Genomic DNA, 19,693 nt, shown 5'->3' with positions numbered 1-19,693 from the left:
AAATTTAATATCTTTTATTCTTTTGATTTTATAAACTTATATTGTTCTTATATAAGATTGTACAAATATATCTTTATATTCGTTATTAATTTCTGAAAAATATGACGAATATCGAATCAAATAAATGTAAAAGCAAATTTTAATAAAAAATTTTTCTATGATAATAATTAATGAAAAATTATAATTGGTTTCCAGCCTTGATTCGCATTAAAATAAAAATTTGAGCAGGCATTTATTTTTATTGAAAAGTTATAATGACAGAAAACGAACCACGCAATAAAAAATTTTTAATGATGAATATTGGATGAATAATTGAAATATTTTCTTGGCAAAAAAATATGATGAATAATTTGACACAAATATAGAGACAAACGAATACAGATATTTCTATATTTTACTTTTCTAAAAAAAAAATTATTAGAATTGATAATAATGTTTTATTTGTAAAATAAAATATTCTAATAAAATGTATAATTATATAAAATAAATATCTAAAAAAAAAACATTCATAAATAAAATAAATAATTGAAAAATCAAAAATCTTTACCAGTAAAATTGCAACGACATTTATCACTCGTTTGTGTTCACTGTTACAACACTCACGTTCCTGTTAAACATAATTCACACGAGACATTGAACGACTAATAACAATTTATCATAGAAAAATAAAAATTCACTCTCCTAACGTCACGTTCATGAGAATGTATGTAACGAGATCCTACCATTACATGTTATGGAAAACTTGATCTCCTTTTGTTTATTAACATGCATAAAACAATAGAGAACTCTGTGTAACCCCCAGTTACAGAACCTTGAAATAAATTATAGAACTATAAAATTTCTTGATATTTTAATAAAATAACGGATCGTTTAAGAAAAAAGAAAATATATGTGTGATTTTGATTTGATGGAAAAAATAAAATTCTTATAAAGTATTATTCATGACAATTATAGAGATTTGCCGATTTCTTGAAACAAAAATACAGGAAATGAATGATTAATGAATGAATGATTAAGGAATGAATTATTAATAGGGAAGTCGACAACAAGAAGACAGAAATTGCTCAACTTTATAGCTATTGTCTTCAATTATAATACAATGGATCGAGAGTAGAATTTTAAATGGATTCATAAAAAAAGTTAATTTTTATTATTAATTTTAAAAGTTAATATATTTCAACACATATTTAAAATTTTAATATATTTATTAATAAAATATTTACAATCATTATATCATATATTTTGATAAAGAATATTTCAATATCAAATAAAAAAATAAACTATAAGAATATAAATTACTATTAAAAATTAAACTATGAATTAAAATGAAGAATTAAGAAGTTATTATATTTATTATTTTATATTATAAAATGAAAATCAATTCAGATTCTATATTTTCAGATATTTTTATATTTATAATATTATGTGTGAAATTTTGTAGAAAAGAAATTATAAGAAATTAGAAAATATTTTAAATTTTTTATAACTATTTCATTCAATAACATAAAAGAATTCAAAAAAACCGAAATATATCCTAAGAATTCTTATTGTAAATGATAATATATAAACAATTTTATATATTTGCTAAACAAAGAAAAAAATTGTAATAAATATGAATCAAAAAATTAATAATTTAAATTTTTATTTTAAAAGCAAATAACTTATTTGCTTAATAACTCGCTTTAGAAGTAATTCTCTAATTCTCTGATAAAGATATGTAGAAAATCTATAATTAACATAATTTTAACTTAATTAGTTTTCTCACAGAAAGAAAATCTCGTTTTAATCAAAATAAAAAATTATTTCTAACATTAAAAATAATAATTATTCAATTGATATTTATAAGTTCTTTTTTTTTTTTTAATTTAATAAATATTATCTGTATTAGAAAATATGAATTCTTATTATTTAATTACATAATTAACTATTAATTATGTAAACACTAATTATATATTTTTATTGATTTCTTTGTATTTTTTTTGATTAATAATCTTTAGATGTTTCAAAGTTTCTAAAAATATATTATAAGATACTATATAAAAGAATTTTTATTATTATAATTATTATTATTATATTACATATAAAAGAACGAATGCAATTTCTATGATTTTTTTATAAAAAAAATATTCGAAAAGTTTATCATCGTTAATTGAACCTTGTAGTTACCATAGATACAATAGATATAAATCACCCGCGAATATTTGTTTTATGAGCATCTTGCCTAACAAGAAATCGATTTATTAATCCCATTTCTGGACAAAGATTCACGGTTTATCGCCGTGACAGAGCATGATTCGCGGTTCTAACAAGAAATAATACGATTGCATCGTTTCCTTTGCAATTACGAGATTCGAACAGCCTACGCGTGGCTGTGCACTCATAAGCGTTATTGTACGTTAATGCGAACGAACGTGAACCGTGCTGTCGGATGCTCGTGTAGTCACGATTAAATCTTCCAATCGTGAAAAAAACCGTCACGGTTGTTCGTGATCCTTTTGCAGCTGTCCGCTAATAAAACACGACAGATCTGTCTGGATAAAAGGAAGCAACAATCCAGTCGCCATAATCATGGACATAACGAAGGTGATTAGAAAGTTGTATGCAATCGTGTGAATTGTTAATGATGAATGTTTGGCCTCTTATATTTTTGAGTTATTTTTTTTTTTATTATTTTTAGAAATTTAATATATATATATTATAATAATGAAGATGAAAAATGTTTTTAAATTATGATATATTTTTTATTTTACAATTATGTCAAATGTTTAAGTATTCTAATATTAGAAATTATAAAAAAATTATAAAAAAAGTATAACTAGGCTATTGTAGGCTGAGTTGTAAATTTTTAAGATTATAAAATATTTTAAGATAAGATTGTTTCAACTAATATTATATATTATAAGATATTTACATTATTATATATTATATATATTTGGAAATAATAAATATATCTATTCTGAAAGTTTTAAATAAAATAATAAAAGTAGAAATATTTTAAAAATTTAAGAATTATTCTTCTTATTTTTTATTTTTAACTTAAAATAATATTTTTTGATAAATATTCAATTCATTTCTTATAGATATTTTATGCAAAGTATTCATTATAAAAGTATAATAATTTTGTCAATGTAATTTTAGAGATGAAAGAAGAATATAATTACAATTAATATAAAATTGAATATGAAATATATTGTATATATAATATATATTGTATATATATTGTAATTCTGGCAAATCTTATATTTGAAAGACATAGTTAAATGAAATATGACATATAAATGAAAATATTATAACCATGAATTTAAAAAATTGAATTATAATATTAATTTATTTTATTTTGAAATTACAATTTAATATATTAATTTTCATAGTAATCCAATAACTGTTCGATGTAAAGTCAATGATTTGTTCGAAGATCAGATAATCTTGATTATTTAAAACCTGATTTCAAACCTATATAAAACTATATAAATACAAATATCTAGATTGCCTTCTATGTCTGTTTACGTCATGCACGTGTAATGACACGATATTGCACTGTATCTTCACCTTGGAATCTATATGTTTTGTTTAGAGAAAGAGTGAAAGAAAGACAAAGAAAGAACTGTCGCCTGAGGACAAGATATTGGCTCAACACGCGACCTATGTATCTATGCACTTACTAACCTCGGTGAAAAGATCGATATATAATCGCGCTTGAATATTTTTGCTATTACCGTTATTAATAACAAGTTTCTATAACAGAATTTTCTACAAGAAATTTCCATGTTCGGTACAATGCAGTGATTAATGATGTTAATTTTATAAGATCGAGGCTTTATTAAAAATTATGAAAAAAAAAAATGATTTATAAATCTTGTATAATTGGATAATTTATTTACTTCTGGTATAACGAACAAATTATGTAGATACGTAGATATTAAACTTAATTATTCTAGTTATTTTATTTATATCTATCTTTAAAACAAATTAAAATAATTACAAAAATCATTTACAATGATTTTTAAATTTTTCTATAGCAGATTTTAATATCATTTGACCAAATTTTTTTAAAATGTAGAATGTATATTTCGATTATTAATACCATCATTATAAAAAAATCTATAATTATACTAATAGATTAATTGTTAGTATTATATGTAAATGAAAAAAAAAATAGAACAAATGAATGCAACTATGAATACATACATATTATTACGTAGTACTGCAGTTATTAAAATAGATAAATAAGGCTAAAAATTCAGGGAATAAATTATTTTAACGATTATATCTTTAAAATGGAAAGCATTGTTTTCTCAATTATTTCCACTATGCGAATTAATTATATCATTCATTATATCATATATTTTGATAATAAATTATGTGATTATATTAAACAAACTTTAATTATATATCAGGTAAGTAAATATTTTTCAATATTTTTTAATGTATTTGGATTATTTAATGTGGTATCATTAATTTTTTCACCTTATGAATCAAAAATTTATATTTATTTAAATTTATATTAATAAATATTTAAAAACATATTGTTGTAATTATTAAATTATTTATTAAATTATTTCAATATATAAATAATATATGTCAATAATTGTTAATGTGATTTAGAGTTATATTGTCACAACTCATGTAAATGTATAAATAGTTCATGTTACGTTTTAGGATGTGAATATAATATAAACAAAAAAAGACAGCATTTCCGAAGTAAAGCTTGAAGTTGTTATGCAAAATCACAGAATAAAAATCATTGGAGAATTCAATCTACTACATGATTCTGAGAAGATCTATTGAAAAACTAGAAAGTGGACAAGAAGCTACAATAGGCTTCAAAAAAGTAAGATTGGTTTTTAATGAGCAATAATAAAAAATTATATCAGAATATTTCTTTTTTATAATCTAAAATATATTTTAATCTTCTCTCAGCTCAAGAAATAAGAAAATTAGCATATGAATACAATTTAATTTCAAGGATATTTCATCTTTTTGGTATAAATTATAATTCTGATCGGTTAAATGGCTAAGTATTTTTTTAAAGAGAAATCGAAGACAACAAAGGATTCAATAAAGAATTTTAATCGAATTATTCATAATGTATCGTCATTTCTTTCTTCACTTTTTCATTTCTAAATTTAGTGATATACTTAAATATAATTTTTTTGCCACTATCAAAATTTGAAATATAAATTGACATATTAATTATTTAAAAGCTAGAAAAAATAATTATTAAATATCATATCACCAGCTATTAAATAGAATTACATTGGGAAATATGGAAATATATAATGTAGTTACATTACAAATACATTTGGGATTATATTATATTGATTTTCAAATACATATTCGATGATTCAAATACGTAAACTTATTATGAGATGATTTATTAGAATTAAAAAATAGCTTTAAAGTGGATAACAACAATATATATATATATACACATATAAACCATTTTGTAAAATCAATTTAAATAATTTCATTCTTTCAATCTTATTGTTATTTGATAATCATTTTTCTCATATTAATTTAAAAAAGCTAACGAAATCATACTACTTTCTTATCTTTTTTTATTATTTCACTTATAATCTCTAAATATTAATATCTATGAATCATTTAAAAATTATTATTATTATATATTATTATATAATTATATTATATAATATATATATATATATTATATAATATATATATATATATTATATAATATATTATATTATATATTATTATATAAGATAATTACATATATACATCATCTTAGAAAAATCATGTATATGAGATATGAGCGATTATTTTTAAACCTTAGTATCGATTCAACAATATAATTAATGGATTTAAGAAGAGTAGAATATCCATATAACAGAAATATATTTACATTAGGATAAGAATTTTATCCCAAGTTATATGATCATTATTTAAATGATAACTAGAAATCAACTGTCATAATATATCAAAATGTTGAAAAGAAAAATCTCTCTTTTTCTTAATTAAAACTTAATTAAGAAAAATTTTTATAATATAGAACAATTGATTTTTATTGACATTGTGATAAAATAATGACTATTGAATCTTTAATCTTTTCAAAAATGAAATATTGATAATATTTAAAATAATTCGATTTTTATTTAAATCAATATCAACAAGAGATATTTATTTATCATCATGTTGAAATTCAGCTATCTGGATTGGCACTTCAAAAAAAAAAAAATTCAGCTGAAGAACAATCATAAAGAAAATAAAAGAAAAAAATTAATTCAAGGTATAAAATCATAGAAAAAAAGAAAAGAAAAGATGAGTAAAACTAAACAGAAAATTTTTTAAAGAATGAAAATAATGATGAGGAAAATATTAAAATATTATTGTATTATTTATTGTAATCCATATTCCATAACAACTTAGAAAAGATTGGATTTAAAAAAATTCATTTTTTTTTATTTTATGAAAACTAATTCCAAACGTATAAAAGTATAATATTATACATTTCAACTACTTCAATAATGATTATGATTAATATGATAATAATTTTTATTTTATTTTTAATTTTATTTTATTTTATTATAATTTTATTTTATTTTTTTTAGAAAAGTAATTATATTAATTATATTAAGTTTAAAATTGTTAATAACTTATTATCATAAATAAATGTTTAAATATTTGTATATATAAATATATACAAATTGATTGTAATTGAATTTGATTAGTTTATTGTTTTTGTACGATAATATTTATAATTATTGTTTTGTTATTCTTTTAAAAATAATATCATATATGTTTGTTGATTTGAATGGAAAATATGAAAAATATTAATATAAATATAAATTGAAAAATATGTTTTTTAATAAAAAACATTATTTTTAAAATTGTTTTCTATTTCGCTAGAAAATAAAATCATTAAAACAATTTTTATTTATCCTCACTCAATGCTATAATTAGCTCTATAAAAAAATTCTATAAAAAGTTTTTGGATCAATCTAATGATTTCCCAAAAAAAAATTTATTATATATATATTAAATGTAAGCTTAAAGTCCTAAGATATAATAAATTTAATAATAAGTCAATTATAATAATCAATTATAATAATCAATTTTAATCCCAATGTTTTATATATATAATGAAGGATAAAAGTTTTCGTAAATTCATTAAATTCAAAAATTTTAATTTTAATAAAAATATATTTATATATATATGTAGGATATAATAGATATAATGGATTATGCATGAAGTAATTTTTTTTGTTGATGAAAAAAAACTTTTTGAAGGGATAAAATCAATATTTTAATATTTTATTAAATTTTAAATATAATTTTATCTGCGAATTATTTTCAGAAAGAACAGAATGATAAAGTATTAAAATCAGAACATTTCACATAGGATGATAATACATTTTTAAATTTTATTGTGATTGAAAATCAAAACAAACTCGATTTTTATACGTAAAAATATAATTAATTTAATTTATTTTATTAATTTAATTTATATACGTAAAAATATAATTAATTTAATTTTATAATTTGTATGTATATGTTTAATATGTAAATAAATTTTTATAGAACTTATATAATTTACACAATTTTATATTAGATGAAGCAAGCATTTTATGTTAGGCGAAGATAGAAGCAGCAATATAATAAATTGTTTATAACTTAATAAATGAGCTTCAATTAATATTTTTATATTTAATATTATATTATATTTTGTATTTTGTATATTTAAAACGCTGTATCTCATCTCACATCATTCAGTTTATTTATCATATTTATTATTATAGAGTTTAAAAAAATAAAAAACATATTGAAACTTTGAACATTTCACTTTAAAAATAATATTCTACTAAAAAAAATTTCTCCATATATATATACTCATTATATTTTACATATTCATAAACTTCCATTAAAATATAATGGATATATGAAACAATTTTTTTTTTTTATGAAAATATTATTTTGAGAAAGTGAAATTAAATTTCCAATGCTTATTTTTTAAATATAACTTTGTAATGGTAAGAGATAGAGCAAAATTTTAAGTTAGAAAATTCTGAATTTTATGTTGTAACATGTTAAAAAAAGTTTCCAAGTTAGAAAATTTATATAAAATTTTGATTTATATATTTTTTTAAAACTTGATAAAATATTGAGAATTGGTTTCATCGTGTTAAAGAAATTTCTTGATATAAAGATTTTTGTGACAGAAAATCTATTGCTCTAATTACCCATGCATATATATAAATACAAATTTTTATTAAAATTAAAATTTTTGAATCAGATAAATTTTCTTATAATTTACTTATATAATGTATTTTGTCTCTTACATATTATTATTGAATGATGCAATAAAGTTATTATTTCCAACGATATCGGTTAAAGTTTCAATATTTTTTATCGAAACGCAAAAGTATGTGAAAAATATCGATTCGGTTATTGATACTACCGTTATGATTCAGCCTTGTATAACGATACTTTGTCAGCTAATACTGAATGGAATGAGAAATCTATAACTTGTGCAACTAATATAGAGATCGTGTTCCAGGTTTCGTTATGTCGATAATGAATATTCCGTAATGCAGTGTAACTTTTCAACTTATATTTTATGAATGCGATACGTTACCGTTAGCCTTAGCGCGAGAGATATTTAAGAAGACAATTTTCTAGGCGTTGTGGATTTTTCTGACAGTTTATAGATATTGATAAAGGTTGAAAGTAAGAAAGTTTGCAGAATATTTGTGAGAGTAATGGGACAATAGAAATGAAATTTTTAAATATTTAAATATGAAGTAAACTAAAATAAAAATATGTGTGAAAGTATATTGAAAAAAAAAATCTATGATAAAAATGTAAAATTTCTAGGCAGATTATTAAAATATCATTCGAATTTTAAAATTAAATTATCATATTTTTTATATTTTTTACTAAATTATATAAAATATAAAATAAAATAATATAAAATATATCAATAAAATTTAATTAAATTAAATAATTCAAATTATCTATTTTGAAATTAATATTCATTCTTGAATATTAGATCATAAATCTATCTTTTATATATATATTTTTAATTTATATATATCTTTATTTTTAATTGTATTTAAATAAATATTAAAAAACAATAAATTTCGGAACTTAATTTTTATTTTTCTTGTTTTTTTTCATTTTATTAGCATTCTCTATTAACTGAAGAAACAGTATAGCCAATTTATGCATAATAAAAAAAATTTTAATTTTTTAATTTTTAAATATTATAAATTACGAAATATATAAATTAAGAATTATTAATAATTCTATTTTATAGATAGATTTATATTTTTATATAATATTCATTATATTAAATATAATTCATATATTATATAATATTGTAAATTAATTATTAATAATTTATTATTACAAAGAGTTTAAACTCTTCTTTTATTTATCAAAACTGTTTAAATATATATATATATATATATATATATATATATATATATATATATATAAGGTACAATTAATAATTTCAATGTTAATAACACAAAAGAAGTTATATAGAGATAGAAAATATAAAATAATTTATAATTTATAATATTTCAAAAAATATTCCAATTATACTAAAATGTTTTTATTAAGACTATAATAATTTTATTAAGACTAATTAATCGGTTATAATTTTTTAGATATTATTCAGATTCAATAAAATGACAATGATTCTTGAGATAATTCTTCATTAAAAAAAAAAAATCATGAATTTAAATTAAAAAACTTAGAATTGCAGATATTTGACTAAATTTAATTAGTGAAAATGTATCTATTATCTCAATCAAATTGAAATTAATACTAAAAATATATAATATTGCCAGATTTTGAAAACTGGGTTCACTTTTATTATTTTTTATTACATTTCATATTCTTATATATTTATATTTATACCATAACATTTTATATTTTAAAAATTTTAATACAATGAATTTTGTATTGCCTATATATAAATATTAGTATAGTAGTATTTATATAAATAAATATAATATAATACAATGATACAAATAATAATATAAACAAAAAATTTAAATATAATGTTCTCAAATTTTTATTTCAAAAGTTTTACAAATTACTATTAATAACTATAATATATTAGAAAATATTTAAATTTAATAATAAAAAATTTTATTATCTTTGAACTAGTAAATATAAAAAAGAAGAATTCAAATAAAAGAAGAAATTTAAAAATCTAAACAGAATATTGACAAAAATAATTATTTTTTAATCGTTATTCGAAAACGGAAGTATTCTAAACAAAATATAATGTATCATCAAAAGATATCTTAATATCATTATCAATGGATATTTCATGATATTTATATAATACTGTTAGAATGATTCTGTTAAATTCAAATGAAAAATATTTACTTTCTATCTATTAAAAAATATTAAATTGAAATGATTTGATTAAAATGAAGAATATATTAAAGGAAATAGAAACAAACTATGTTATATAAATGTGAGTCGTGGCAATGTCTTTATATTCTACTATACTGAGCTCACTATGCCGTATCGTACAATGATTCAAAAAGGAGAAAAGACAAAATAGAATCTAAACAGCGATATCCAAGTGATACGTAATTCATATAAATATATAAGATATGAGTCAAATTTATATATCTTTACATATATATAAATTCAACACCGTCCACTTTAAAATTGCTCTCGGCAAATTTTGTTACATTATACGAAATGCAGTCCATGTACGCGATTGAATGGGGGAAACGCGTTTTAAACGTGACTTTTCCTTTTATGACTCTAGCATAACCAAACCAGGTGAATATGCAGAGATTGTTTTAACGCAACGTGCGTACGTGCCATCACGATCGCAATAAGACTATCCTGAAACGATATAATTTTACCTCAAAAAATTTTTCAGTCTCAAATAGTGTCTTCATCAAATAGTGTCGATTCATCTTTTTAGATTAGTAATATATTTCAAACTATGAGATTATTACATATAAAATGAATAATTAATAAAATGACTTTTCAAAAGTAGTATACAGAATGTAGTACTTATATGTATTATTGAATATATTTAATAATTTTTATATGATATTTAAAATAATGTTAATTTAAAAATAGTTAATTTTAATATAACTTAAGTAATGTTTTGTTATAATTGTTTTATTATAATAATGCAAATTATGCGTTATAATATATTATGCTTTTATATCAAATTTAAATGTATTTACGGTATGTTGATATATTAAAATTTTTAAATATAATTCTAACAATAAAAACAAATATAAAATTTGTAAGTTGAGACTTAAATTATGAATAATTTAAATTTGAAATGATGCAAAATGAAAATTGAATAAGATATCTTTATCTTCGTCACATTATTGCAAATTGTTAACTCGTTATTTTTGTTTATCTAATTATATAATATTAATATTATATAGTACATATAATATCAAATTATTATTTAATTAATCAAATTATTTAATTATTATTAAATTATTTCCTTATTTAATTTTTTTAATTTTTTTTCTTTTTTCTTTTTTTTTTGCTGAAATTACTTCTCCAAAGATAAATATTCCACGAATATATTGATACTTTGTATATCAAATATTTTTAAATTTCAATAAAGAAACTTGTATCAAATCATATTAGGATGAAATTATTTATTATATTTTAGAAATTCAAAAATTTTAAAAAACTATTTGGCAATTGTTTTTTATTATAAGTATTCGTCAATTGTCAAAAAATGCATGTTCTAGTGTAATCTAAAATTTGAATATTCGTATTTTCATATATTTGAATTTTATCTTAAAATTATTAAAATTTATTTAAAATTATACGAGTGTAAATATTATCAAATTTAATAAAAATATTCGTATTTTCATATATTTGAATTTCATTTTAAAATTATAAAAATTTATTAAAAATATGTGAGAGTGTTTTAATAATCAAGAAATAAATTACATAAAGATGTTTATCAACACTACTTGTTATTGTTAATCAGATAATTTACAAATTATTATGACTTTTTTTCCATATTTAGTAAGCAATATGTTTATATTAGATCTAAATAAATATAAAAATCAACATATGCCAAACAATTATAACGATATTTGTAAACTAATATTTGATTTTTATTTAAAAATATTCGCCAGATATCACGCAATTATAAATAATAATATTGAAATTTCGAAAATGTAAAAATATTTATACCGTTAATTTAAATCGGAAATAATATAAATACGTATTTATAGAATAAAATCAAGTGTTTGGTTTTTTATTCTATAAAATCATAAATAAATTTTGTTTTATTTTTATTGATTATGAAAATATTTAATAGATATAATTTTAATTTTAATAGATATTATATAATTTATTTTATAAACTTCTGAAAAAATTAAAATTATATTAAAAGAAAAATAATCTTAGCAAACATAATTTACAAATACATTACGAATTATTTTAACATTTTAATTGTAATTAATCTCACTTTTCGATGGAAAAGTATATTGAATTTTTGAATTAAACTATAATTAATATTATTTTCAATATATATTCACCAAAAACATTAAGTTATATTAGTAAATTTGCTTATTTAATTTACAGCAATTTAGATTTATTTAGATTTTCACGACAATATAATTATTAGAAAATTTTGATTTAAATATAATAAATTTTGATTTAATTTTGATTTTACTTGAAATTATAATACATTTGAATATTTTTTATAATTTATTATTTATTCCATTTCTCAGTATTATTTAAATATTAATAACATTAAACGTTTTCATATATATATAATATGAAATATATAATAAAATTTTAATAAAATCTCTATTATATTCGAGATCATGATATATTAGTATAGAATCGTAATAAATGTGTTAGGAAATATTGGTTTAGAAAGAAAAAAATACCAATAATGATCAAATTACTATGATTATATAACAAATGAATAATTTATAAATTTAATAATGATTGAATTCTCTATTTTCGATATTTTTATTTCCCAAGTCTTGGAAAATTGGCGCATATAATAATTTATTAAACGAAGCAATATACAGGTTATTAGACCAACCGCTATAACATGAAATTGCATGGGAATGCACTGTGTTGCAATTAAATTCAGAACGACCCTCAAGTGCATTCTCGGGAATACTTTCAACATGTACCCATTACTCTATTTAATAACGATTGTGACAGGATAATCTGTGGGAAAACATATCTAGCCATAAGCAGATTTTAAGAAACAATTTACGAACACCATATAAACGAAGAAGAATGTTAATGAAAGTTCTATGATTGCTGTTTTCAAGCGTTTAATAAACACGAAAGAGCGTTATTTTAAGTAGAAAAGAAGTTAAAGATAAAGGAATTAATTTGACAAATAGTTACAAAAATCTATCACGTTTTTTAAATTCTTGAATGATAGAGAAGAAATAAATTTCAATGTAAAGGGAATAGAAATTTATTAAGTTTATCAAGTAAATAAGTAATTTTATTATTAATCCTAAAATATAATTTACAAATTATAACTATTAACATTTGTTTTATTGTCAATTATTCAACTACATTTTTTTTAAAAATAAATCTACATACTTATTTATCCAATAAACTTATAAAATTTTTAAGCACTTAAATTGAAATTACAGATTTTTCATAAAAGTTTAACTATAATTGAAATATTCTCTACATTTTAAATTAGCAAAGATATGAATAGATAAATATTATCTTCTATGTTACTAACTTCCTTAAAATATAATAAGTTTAAAAAATTTAGATTAAGATATATCCTAAACTATAATAATAATTTTACTTATTTTAATATTATTTTTTTATGAGAAATATCGAAAAACAATTATTCAATATTTATTCAATATTAATATTCAAACTTAAAGAGCCTCATACACTTGCTCAAAAAATTTCAATTATCATCAATAATAAAAGGATTATGGATCACAGTAGAAGCAAAATTATGCATTTCATTAATTAAAAATGAAATTTTCAATATCTTTTTCTTCATTGTATATTAATTCGTTAAACAAAGAGCAGAAACTTATTAAGATCCGAAAGTAAAGAGAATTCAGTGGCATGTCAACCTTCGAAGGTAAAAGCCACGAGCGGCACGTCAATGCCATCATATTTCGCAGCACGAAATGAGATACGTCAATTCATCTACATTTCGCGAGTACACGTTTCACTATGATAGTTTCGGGTTACCTTGATACAGAATATCCAGCAGCGAGTATCCAGGCAAACAGGTAGCAATGCAGCACAAACGAGTTGAAGCTGGTTGTTGCTTCCAACGAAAGTAGGCTAGTAACGTTAGGTAATTAAATTGAAAAAAAAGAAAAGAAAAAAAGAGAGAAAGAAGAGGAAGTGGCTGTAAGAGCGAAAGTAAGAGATATCAAAAGATGGGACGTTAACGAATAATAAAATCACGTTCGAGAGCAACATGTTAACTTTCTGTTTCTTCATTTTTCAGCCCACCGACAGCCGGATCACAGACATGCATCACTTACGATGCCGTGAATCGAGCGTATATCGAAGCGAGAAAACGCATCAGTGAGTATTGCAAATAGGGAAAGGAATAGGAGGAAAAAAAATATTTAATTATAATCAGTGATTTACGCGAGATGATTTACAATCGTTTCGTGTGTATGAAATTTTGTTCCATGACGTAGTCACGTTTGTCTTGAAACGATATCTTCTGGTTTATATTCATTCCTGGCCAACGCATCTCTTTAGTTCACTACTCGTAAACGAACACGCGTATGTGTAGTATTCTCACGCACATTGATTCACATAGATGTGGCGCAACCCAAGAACAAAATGTGGAGACCAGAGGATTTAGCCACGGTTGGAGAACTTTTATTGGATATCAGTGCGAACCTTGTACAAACGTAAGAATTTTCTCTTTTTGTTCTTTTGCGAATTATTTTATTAATGTTATTTATTTTCTTGCAATATAATAAGAAAATTAAAGGTTTATATAGGAGAATGACTTAAAAATTATTCTCTTTTCCCAGAGAAAGAAAAATATATTGATAATTTTCTAATGTTTGATATAAATTTAGAAATAACCAATATCTTAACTATAAAATTTAAATAAAAGCACTTTATTGTTAGAAGCAATTTTAAAAGATTTTTTTTAAAAATTGGTAACAATAGAGATTTTTAGATATAAAACATTAATAAAATATATAATAAAAAAGATCACATTTTGATCAAATATTTTTCTTTTAAATTAAGTTGATAGTATTATTTTTTACTCTAATAAATTATAATAATCATACAAAATAGAAAAATTCAATTTTTTCAAATTAAAGCCAAATGATGTAATAAAATCAGTTACATTAAATATTTTGTGATAATAGAATATAATTAATTGAATTAGTCAATTCTTATGTAAAATTTATTTTTATTTTTTATATTATTATTATTATTCAATCTATAGATATAATTATATATCCAAAAATAAATTTAGATTGAATTTATATATTTATATATATTATTATAAAAATATATTACATGTAATATTACAATGACAAAAACAAAAATTTATTAATTTATTATATACACATATATATATACTAAAAATAAAAATCTCTTAATATTATTTTATCATTAGAATATAAAATAAGTCAAAAAAATATACATTTTGAATTTATCAAAAAATATTGCAAATTTAAATAACGAAAATTTATAAAATAAAAATATAAAAGTCTAATATATACTATATATTAAACATATAACATATATTATAGTATATATTAAAGAAAAGAAAAATTTATTTAATGAAGAAAAAATATAATATAATTTTATAAAAAATTATTTTTTTATATTTTTACCATTTGAAAAATATTATCAAATTTAAAATTTCTTAAATGACTATATTTGTAAAAATTAAAAGTTTCTTATTTTTTGATTTTTATAGAGTATACTTATATATATTTTATAATATATATTATAGTGTAATGTACTCTAGTATATACTATGTTTAGATATACAATAACTATTTTATTTATATTTATATCTAAATATTTATAGAATATAAAAATTAAAAAAAAATTATATCAATTAAACATAGAACAGAATGACAAAAATTATTAAACCAGTTCATAATAATAGACATAAAAATAGATTTCATCATAATTTTCATAAAGATGTCAAATAGTTCAATGTTATTAAAAAATTATAACTGACTTTGATAGTTTGAATTTTATTTTTCAATAGTTTCAGTATTCTCAAATTTAAGTTTTTTGTCAATAATTTATAAACGGATATAGTTCCTTTACATTGTTCTAAATTTTTAATAACATATAATAATTATTCAAAAAGGTATATATTTTATACTGTTTTTATTATACTATTTATTATATACTGTATACTAAAATAATAGAGATGATTACTTCACAAATCATATTTTCATGCCAAATATTTTCCTAATAACTACAGAAGAAGTAATCTTGATTCCATTCTCTCATCCTTGCAAATCTCTGTTCAATGTTCTCTTTTATTGGAATCGCGGAAGTCAATCAAATCATAGTTAGAAACCGCGGAATTCGATCAATCAATCAACTGTAAAAACAATTAGAGTCAATCGCTATTAAGCTTACTCACTCCATATAAATACTTGTACAGCCGTGGATAATCCTTCGAGCAATAGTATTCAATATCGAGTATTACAATATTCAAAGTCGTTTCTATCGTAGTTTAATAAACGTAAGACACGAATTAGCTCACATAAAAATATTAGTTTTAGAATTAAATTAATTAAAAATTAATTATATTTTCATTTTTTATGTTTTTGTTTCCAAAAGTATTTCGAATAATATTAAAAATTAAGATTATGTCGCATTTGCAAAAAAAGAATATCGTTAAAATTCAATACAATACTCTATTTGATATATTAAACTAAAATTTAAAAAAAATATAAATTTTTATTTTTCTATTTTTTATCTATTTTTATTTCTATTCTTATTTACTTTTCTCTTTCTAATACTTGCAATGTTTAAATAAAAAAAAATTATTTAAAAAATTTTTATTACGATACAGATACGGCCTAACCTTCGAAGAAATCGAAAAAAGTCTACCCTTAATCGACACTTCGAAGACCTTAATTCGCGAGGTGTGCCCTGCCTTTTTGAGCAACGTGGAATGTCGTGCTGGTAAATATAGAAGAAACGATGGCTTGTGCACAAATTTACAAAATCCGACATGGGGCGCCACATTAGCGCCCTTTCAAAGGTAAAACTATCACTAATTGATCTTAGCTTATCATAGCAATTTTTCATGATGCAAATTTTCGTCTGCCGTGCAGAGTGCTGAGTCCACGATTCGCGGACGGTCTAACAGCGCCTAGAATATCGGTGACCAGTCATGATTTACCATTATCACGCATAGTGTCACGCACTATGCATCCTGACGAGGGTTATCACGATCATGCTGGTACAGTCATGGTCATCGCCTGGGGGCAGTTTATGGATCACGACTATACGCTAACTGGAACGCCTCTAGGTACGATTACGAACACTATAATTGTCTAATTAGATGATATAACATAAGTAGTATTGTCAAAGAAGGATTGATTGATCTTCGATTGACAAGATATAATGTTTGTTTCGTAAATAAGAACGGGAAAGTAAATCACATTCTTGTTAAGTAAATCATAGTCATTCAGCGTTAGATTATTATAGGGATTTTAATAATCATTCGATTTAATCATTAGCTTACTTAATGATAAATCTAAAGCATGATAAAAAAATATAGCTATGCGTAAGTAATTATTATAATTTGTTTCATTTTATTAATGGAAAACAATTTTATTGGTAATATTATTGATTACAATACAATAATTTACAATCTAATGATATTATTTTATAATTTTATAATTTTATATGAAAAATAAGACAATTAAGTGATTTATTATTTATAAAATTCAGTTATTGATATTTGATTTCTCTTATTACCAAATTTATTGTTACATAAAAAATTTTATCAATATTGGTTAATTTATGAAATATCACAAATAAGTTCAATCGTGCGAATTAATAAATAAACAAAATCGAAGCAAAATTATAAATAATAATTTTTAAATATTCATAAATAGATTGCGGATATTTATGCAATTAAAATTAGATCAAATATTTAACTGATGTTTAAAAATATATAATATTTCTATGTTTTTATAGATAAACTATTCAAATTTTTTCTGTTTTCGTGTGTCATTTATAATATTATTAAGTTTCATCGTACAAATAATATTAAAGATAACGTAAGAAAAATAGATAACATATTAATTTATAAAATAAATATTTCCATAAATAATCCGTATTCGTATATTTTATGATATATATATAAATTTATCTAATCTTACAATAAACGTAAAAAAATCTCGAACGTCTGTCAATATAGATCAAAAAACGGAACAAGGAACAAACACAAGTTTCTCACAAACACGATAAATCACACGGAGAACGATAATCTTTGACAATGATTTCACGAAATGATACAACAAGGCTAGAACACGAAAGGCGAAAAGTTATGGTATTTTTGATAAAAAAAAGAAAAACAAAAAAAAAACGGTGACCGAGAATTTGCAACACAAAAGTAAAGAAATTGATCGAGCCTCGATTTTAAATCGATAACAAATTATTCGACGGTGGACATGTTACAGTAGCATTCTCGGAATGCTTGTATGTATACAGTAAATGTACAGCAGGCATAGCTTCTAAGCCCTTCTACATCGAATATTTACCGTCTATCGAAACTAGGGTAACCGCCAGAGAAAGTGAACGATCGTTGTCCAGATAACGAGTAGGCCGATCATGTGATTACCGCCAAGTTTCCACGGGCTGTGCGAATTTCGCGCCAAAATTGTACGCGTCCACACGAAGCTGTCCTGACACTTGATAATTAGCGGCAGAAATAAAAGACAAGAAATCATTTGTAAGGAGAGCAATTAATTTATCTGCTTTCACAATCACAGGAATTGCGTTTCGATAAATGAGCTAGTTAATCATTTTTTTATTTTATTTTTTTCTGTTTTTAAAGTTCCGCTTTAGTGGGTTCATAGAAATTTTTAGCATCAGTTTTTTTTGTTATATAAGTTTCGGATTTACTTTTTTCGTAATTACCGATAAATTAATGTGACTTTTATCTTAAATTGATTGACTTTTATCTTGTAGGTTAATTAGTCTAATACGAAATCGAAGATAATTCGATAGACAGTGGGTATAGTGAAAAAAGAGTAATAGTTGTGTAGAAAAAGCTAATGATTTTCGATTTCTAGGAATAATTTTGATTTGAATTAATTTGTTTTTCAAGTTTCACTTCGATAGACTTATTAAAAATTTTAAATAACAACTCTATTATATCATGTGCATTGAAACGAAGGATTTCAGATTTGATATTATTATTTTAGTATTGCTCATAAAATTAATGTTAATTTTTATTTTATAGGATAATTAATTGATTTACTTGTATGATAGAAAATCAAAGAAAAAATGAAAATAATAATTCTTTTTCTTTATTTGATACATTCATAATATTTTTTTATTTTTTGTACGTTCTTTAATTTTAAAATAAATTTGAAAGTTATGTTTTATCGAATTTTTAAAATTTAAAAAATAGATTAGATTTATCTTAAACAAAAAAAAATACAAATTTTAATATTCATATCTTTTCATTCACTTTAACATGATTTTAAAAGTTTTCAGTAAAAAATTTATCGTAT

General features: G+C 21.0%; 1 protein-coding gene across 4 annotated transcripts in view; it reads left to right on the top strand.

The window, feature by feature from the left end:
* LOC412013 (chorion peroxidase) overlaps positions 1-19,693 on the top strand; it is a 52,818-nt gene that overhangs the window by 13,341 nt on the left and 19,784 nt on the right. For 3 of the 4 annotated variants that reach the window (XR_003304520.1, XM_026440115.1, XM_026440116.1), the window contains exons 3-6: positions 14,441-14,520; positions 14,765-14,858; positions 17,014-17,205; positions 17,279-17,475. Coding sequence is in view for 3 of the 4 variants with exons in the window: in XM_026440115.1 (XP_026295900.1) it covers positions 14,441-14,520; positions 14,765-14,858; positions 17,014-17,205; positions 17,279-17,475 (563 nt within the window). In the remaining variant the exon portion in view is untranslated. Of the gene's footprint in view, positions 1-14,330; positions 14,353-14,440; positions 14,521-14,764; positions 14,859-17,013; positions 17,206-17,278; positions 17,476-19,693 lie in introns of those variants that run through there. The other variant, XM_016911965.2, reaches the window with a different exon arrangement.

Source organism: Apis mellifera, linkage group LG4 (assembly GCF_003254395.2).
Source record: "Apis mellifera strain DH4 linkage group LG4, Amel_HAv3.1, whole genome shotgun sequence".
Classification (NCBI taxonomy): Eukaryota; Metazoa; Arthropoda; class Insecta; order Hymenoptera; family Apidae; genus Apis; species Apis mellifera.
Note: the sequence above shows the minus strand (reverse complement) of the source record. Positions and strands in the feature narration are given on the sequence as shown.